General features: G+C 46.6%; 1 protein-coding gene across 1 annotated transcript; it reads right to left on the minus strand.

Moving 5' to 3' along the window:
• Nucleotides 1-5,976: 5,976 nt before the first annotated feature.
• On the minus strand, nt 5,977-6,617 carry LOC123182635 (uncharacterized). The gene has a single exon (XM_044595271.1). The coding sequence runs from the start codon at nt 6,517-6,519 to the stop codon at nt 6,184-6,186; it is 336 nt and encodes a 111-aa protein (XP_044451206.1). The 5' UTR covers nt 6,520-6,617; the 3' UTR covers nt 5,977-6,183.
• Between the last annotated feature and the right edge of the window lie 219 nt (nt 6,618-6,836).

Here is a 6,836-nt window from a genome sequence, read left to right on the forward strand (position 1 = left end):
ATGAATGGACACTAGCCTGGGGGCAAAAGAATTGAATTTTATTACATGCGTCCACGGCCGGGAACGATGGTCCATGGCAATGAGAGACCGGAGGATCTAGTTTCCCCCGATTCAAGATATTGCACTCTGCTCCCAATTATCACAAATATAATCAGAGACCACATCCATGCATGCGTACATGTATGCTTCTTATTGATCTTTTCTTATTCTGGCGCGACCGCTCTAAATTTGGTCTCCCATGCGGTTTGCGTGATGGGTATGTATGCTAGTAGAAGCTATTTTAGTTAACTAAAAAAACAGAAGCATTAGTCTATTTGCATGCAAAAACATGAATTGCTAAATGCACGCTCAAAAATACTAAATATATATATTACACATAAAAAAGGATGATTCTGCAAACAAATAGATATATTTTTTAGTCTAAAAACCATGGACACCAAATCTGGGCTCTCAAACGCCCGCGGACGCGTTCGGACAATGACTGGTCACACCTCAAATTTGCTTCTATGCATCTGTTTACATCATGTTTGAAACCTTAAATACATACAAAGCATGCAAAAGAGGAAATCCTAAGTAGATCAACCTATACTACCCTAATCCTCGTCGGAGATGTCCACTATCTCCGCGCCCGGCTCCGGGTACATGGGCGGCAGCCGCAACTCCGGTTCTACGGCTCCTCCGTCTGCTCCTCTGATTGTGGCGTCGCTCTTCTCTGAGTATTCTTCGCCATAACTCGTTCGAGTGCGAACGGCGGGCGGAGAGCAGATGGGTACCCTCACACTGTTTGCGGCAATGCCTAAAGCGGGGGATCAGGCGTACGACGACCCGGACAGGGAGATGCTCGACATCATCCATGACGGGGACAAAGGAGAGGATGTGGCTATGAGGACGGGCATGTGGAAGATTTGGATTCCACCCAGTCTGGTAACTACCAACAACAACAATCCTACACCCATACGGGCACGTAGCAGTCCTGCACCCAGACCGACGTGGGCACACGACAAGAGCAACATTGGGCCGGCAGACAACAGCAATATGAGGGGGAGGAGGAGGGGGGGGGGGGCAGAGGAGGAGGGGGAGGACGACGAGAAAGCTGATCCGAATGATATAGCCGGCGATCCAAAGAAGAAGGACAGAGGAGAAAGTTTCAACATGCGGGAGGACAAGGTGTTGTGCGATGCATGGTTTGCCATTAGCCTCGATCTAACCCATGGCACGGAGCAAAAGGGCACAACATATTGGAACAATGTTCACATTTGGTTCCACGAATAGAAACATTTCCCCCCTACTCCGATGCGGTCATCCACAACCATGAATCAAAGTCCCACAAGCATCGATAGTACACCATCCAAGAGGTCGTGTCCAAGTATTGCGGGTACTTGAAGCATCTCACCGCACAGTGGCCTAGTGGTGCACAAATCACCGAGCAAGTAAGTTGATCACTAGCCGGACATGCTTAGTTTTTTTTTGCTCACTAAGCGTATAAGCTTAGTTTTGTTGCTCACTAGCCAGATATGCATTGTTGCCATGTTTCACTCTATAGCATTCTCGTGCTTGTTTGGTGTACAAGAAGTTGGAGAAGAAAAAAATTAACTGTCATGCATTGTTGGTTGAAGTTGAATGGGCAATCGAAGTGGAACCTTTTCATTGTCATGACCGCCGCCCAAGCCACCGAGGAAGAAATCGGTGACCCTACCGACCCAACCCAAGAACAGCTGATGAAGTTTTGAAAAATTTTACGGGGGAAGAAGTGAGAGGAGGAGAGGGCGAAGCGAGAAGGTGCGGCGGCCAGGCTGACGGAGAGGTTCAAAGACATCTTGTCGAAGAAGGAGGCATGCGTGAAGCGCTCGGACCTCAAGGAAGAGAAAAAGACGAAGAGGTTCAAATTGTTGATGGAGGCAACGGACAAGAAGTTCAAACTCGAAGAGAGGAGGACCATGATGGAGAGATTCAAATTGTTGATGGAGGCAATGGCCCGCTCGAGAAAAAGAAGTTGAAGATCGCCGCCAATGCGGAGGACGTCAAGATGTTGACCTTGAATCTGGATTCTTTGGATGCCGACGCAAGAGTGATCGTGCAGTGCGCTACTAGATGTTGCAGCGGCAGAAAGATCGGTTGATGGCGGCGGACAGTGAGGTCGCTGAGAGTGCCTACACGGCGATGACGACACCTTGATCAGGGAGCAGATCGCTGGGTGCCAGTCCGGCAGGGGAGAAAATTATATAGACTGCTGGACTGATATTCTTTTGGATTCAATATGTAAAAGCTAAATATACTTGCCTTTTTTTGACTGTAGCCGGGCATGCGATCTAACGGTGGTGTGGTTCGGCATGCCATGTGGATCGGATTAGATTTGAATTTTAAATCGCCATTTGCTGACGAACATATACATTAATAGCGTTGGATGGCAGCCTCCAGTATTTGTGTCTGCGGACCTGTTCTCTGTCCGCCAGACGGATGCAGGATGAAATTTATGGGTCTTCATATGTCTGCACCAGACGGATGCGGGATGAAATTTATGGGTCGCCGATGGAGATGCTCATACCTGGGTTGCATATCTATGGATGCATTCTGTCTATGGATGCATTCTCTCCTTTGACTTCTTTCTGGCTTGTTGTTGCACGAGGAACGACCAGACGCGGGTGAGGTTCCTTTCGTCCCGTTTACCTCTCGCTATCGTCTCGTCTCATCACAGGCAAAAGATCAAAAAAGATTTCCACAAAAAAAAAAGATCAAAAAAGATGCTGCGTAGGTGCGTGCCATGCAATGCGATGACCAAAGCTTTGACGAGGACGACTGAAAGCTTCTGTTTCATCTGACTATCGTCAGCTGGGTTCCGTTTCACTTTGCCCTCGCGCAGGCCCTCCGGCTTTACCTCGATCGGGCTATCTCTGCCGAAAAGCAACAACCTAATTAAGCAAAGTCATTAACGAAATCTTTTGTTTAACGCTCTGCAGTGGTCCCTGGCGCAGGTTATCCCTCGATTTTTTACGGTGCGGTGCGGTGATTGTGGGGTGGACCGATGCTTCTGTGTATTCTACTCTGCTCCCGGAGGTAGCAGCAGTAGTGCTCCAGCCAGTGATCATCATTCAGGCAGGCTAGGTAATGATAAGCTGCGACCGAGATGAACTCTGCTCGAGTTTCTTCAGTCCCATTTCCTGACGCCAAGATCGCGAGTTCAGTGATGATGAACTCTGCCCCCGTTCAGTGCAGTGATGCGGCATTGAACTTGAAGAGTGCTGAGTGTGGCGTTGCAAAGACCGGGCTCCATGAAGCTCGTTTTGCAAAAAAAAAAAAATTCAAAATATATTTAAAAGTTTCAAAAAATGCCAATTTTTTTGTACAAATACATATGCACATTCTTTAAGTATGTATAGATTTTTAGTAACTAATTTGATCATTTGCATGCTACACACAAAAAAAAAACAAATATCTGACACAAATACAACAAAGAAAAAGCCTATTTCAATCTGTGTGTTTGTCTTTTTTGTATACATCACATATGAATACATATATTTATGAAAATTTGTACATGTATACTTAAAGTATATGTCTACATGAAAAATATTTTTTCAGATTTTTTTGAGTTATGAAAAAGGTATTTTGACTGAAAAATGTATATAGAGCTCAGTGGAGCTCGGCCTCTTCAGCCACTTTTCGAAGAGTGCTGCCCTACCTGGTACCGAAATACAATAGCTGACAATCGACCCAACACTGCCGTGCCTGCAGTGATGCAGACTTGGTACTCAAGGCAGTGTCGGAGTAGTTATCGCCGCGGCAGGCATGCCAAGCGACCGAAACGCCAGGGATATCACCGGTGCGCCTTCGATTCCAGGCTGCACCCTGTTGCCCCTGCACAGCGTCGGAGGCTCCTCGTTTTAGCCACAACTAGGAGTAGTTTTTTGAGATCCAGAGGTGCATGCATGAATGGACACTCGCCTGGGGGCCTAAAGAATTGAATTTTATTACATTCGTCCACCGCCGGGAACGGTGGTCCATGGCAATGAGAGACCGGAGAATCTAGTTTCGCCCGATTCAAGATATTGCACTCTGCTCCCGTTGCATTCCTGCATCTCGTGCGCGGTGTACAATGCATACATGCATCGGTAGGATGCCTCACAATTATCACAATTATAATCAGCGACCAAATCCATGCATGCATACATGCTTCTCATTGTTCTTTTCTTATTCGGTCGCGAACGACTCTAAATTTGGTCTCCCATGCGGTTTGCGTGATGGGTATGCATGCTAGAAGCTATACAGTATTTCTTTTTTTGCGGGAAGCTATACATTATTTAATAGTCAACTAAAACAAATTGAACAAATTTTGTCCATTTACATACTAAAAGAAGAATTGCTAAATGCATGCTGAAAAAGATTAGAAAAATATTACAACATAAAAAAGATGATTCCGCAAACAAAAAGATATTTTTGTGGTCTAAAGTTCGCCAGATTCGTTACTTATTTTTATTATTGGATTTGCATCAGTTAGGACTTGAAACTAAATCTCACATCTCTATATTTCGATAAATTGGATTACACTGCCTTCCTTTCCAACCACCGACTTGTCGCCCCCGGCCTATGCCAGCTTCGAGTAGCCTCTGCCGCCTCTGGGTTCGACTCGTCGTCGCCTGCCTGCCTCGAACGCCAACAGAGAGCTCTCTCTGCCGCCATCTATGACACTATCAATGACTGAAGGTGTACACTTTCTTGTTCTCTCTTGGAGCTTTGGTATTAAGTTCTTCTAGTTCAATTAGAACATCTATCTCCAGACAATGAGTGTCTAATTAGTCCCAACATAGTGGTATTTTGCATGTCACATTTGACTCGATCGATGTTGTATTGTTCTTTTTTTTGTGCGGGAAAACATCCAATCATCTTATCTTTAATCATGGCAGTATAACGAACACTAGAAATAAAAAAAATTATATTCAGATCCGTAAACCACCCAGTGACGACTATAAGTACTGAAGCGAGCAGAAGACGGGCCGCCGTCATCGGCCTCCCTCACCGCAGCCGGGCAAAACTTATTGTAGTAGAAAGTCGGATGTTGTATTGTTCAAGTTGCATATTAAGATGGGTTGCTACTAATTTGTCAAAGGTTGCAATACAAAATCATATTTGAGCATGAGCTAAAAAAGGCTCTAGGAATCTTACTCGCAAACAATGAGATACTTACCAGTTTTTGTGTAATTTTCTTCATTATTTGTTTTATGTTTTTTCCACGTTCTTTCTTCTTTTTGTATTATACCAATGTCAGTGCATTCTTTCTTAGCTTCTATTTTCATTTTCATTTTAGTTTTAGTTTTTGTTACCAAGGAAAAATGAGGCGGTTGATGCTAGAAAAAAATAATTCACTCTCCTGAAAAAGAGTCGCCCCCGTTATTTCACACCGCAGATCGGCTAACAGGAGCATAAGCAGCAGCACTAACGTTGCTCTAATGATCTCGGCGGCGGCCAGGCATGGCGCCATGGATTGGTCGCTTGATGCGAGGGATTGTATGCATGTATGTGTGTGGTCCGTGCAACGTTCACGATGTATCATAGCGCGCTGTGGCATGCACGATGATTTTTATGTGCGGCTCATGGTGTTTTTGCGTGATGACAATGGCCGTGGACCGAGTAACCGTGCCAGGAAGCCTATCATGTGTGGTCAACTAAATCGTTGTGTAGTCAGATGTATGCATTTCGAAGATCTTTTTGTACGATTTCTGCTTGTTGTTGCAACAACAAAAATGCTATGCAGTCAGTTGACTACCGGGCCAGCTCAAAGTGTGGCTTGGCCGCCGCACGGAGCCACGTCGGTGCATGGTAGCTGAGTCACACGTTCCCTTGTTTCGTAGCAAGGATGCTCAACCTGGCCAACACAGTTGATTCTTCTACAGAGCAAGCATCACACATCCAGGACTGCCGATTTACAGATTGAACATATTCCCGAAAAAGACAACAACCCGAATTACGGTGAGAACAGTTCAATGGCTTCAGCAAAATGGAAGATGACTATATATACAAATAGATTTTTGTGTGGAAAGTATACAAATTCGTTGAATGTAAAAAGGAAAACATAGAGCAGCTGATTTGCTGCATTCAAAGCAACACCATGAATCGCAGAAAACGGACATCCTCTTGTAGAGGATCCATGCGCGTGTCATGCATCCGTCGGCGCGTTACCTCGACGGACGGCTACCTACACCACTCGTTGCAGTTGTCGGCCTTGCAGTGCTGGTAGCAGCTGCCCCACTGCAAGAGGTTGTTGACGAGGCACTTGACCCGACACGTCGACTCGCAGACCTGGCAGTCGATGGCGCTCAACTCCTTCGGCGTCCCGGCGCTCCTGCCGCCGCCGCGGGTGCCGTTTCCACGGCCGTCGGCATCCGCCTCGATTGCCACGGCCTCCTCGGGCGCCGGTGGCGCCTGCCCAGCCACGGGCCTCGACCGCCCGTCGGCCAACAGGAGCAGGATCAACAGCACGCACGTCGCTCTCGTCGTCTTCACGGCGGCGGCCGGGGATGGCGCCATGGATCGGTCTTCTAGTGTGAGGGTTTGTGTGTACGTACTTCTGGTATGTGTAATGTTGACTACGACGACGTTGTGTGGTGGCGCGCGCGAAGTGAGGGTGTAGTGCGCGGGGGATTTGTACGTGTGATTCGTGGTGCTTTGTGCGTGATGGCAACGGCCGCGGACCTGTGTTGGTGGAAGGTGGTTGAGTCACACATTTCATGGCATGATTTTTTCGACCTGTAAACCGTAGAACAATTGTTCTACGGTGTTATATTTAGCCAAATAATGAGCACAAATACAAGCCTCCAGGAGGCCAAAGGGAAAAAATAAATCAA

This window comes from Triticum aestivum, chromosome 1A (assembly GCF_018294505.1).
Source record: "Triticum aestivum cultivar Chinese Spring chromosome 1A, IWGSC CS RefSeq v2.1, whole genome shotgun sequence".
In the NCBI taxonomy this organism is placed as follows: domain Eukaryota; kingdom Viridiplantae; phylum Streptophyta; class Magnoliopsida; order Poales; family Poaceae; genus Triticum; species Triticum aestivum.

What these genes read in the sequence shown, in the direction of transcription:
- LOC123182635 (XM_044595271.1), bottom strand. Translation starts at nt 6,519, where the DNA reads ATGGCGCCATCCCCGGCCGCCGCCGTGAAGACGACGAGAGCGACGTGC.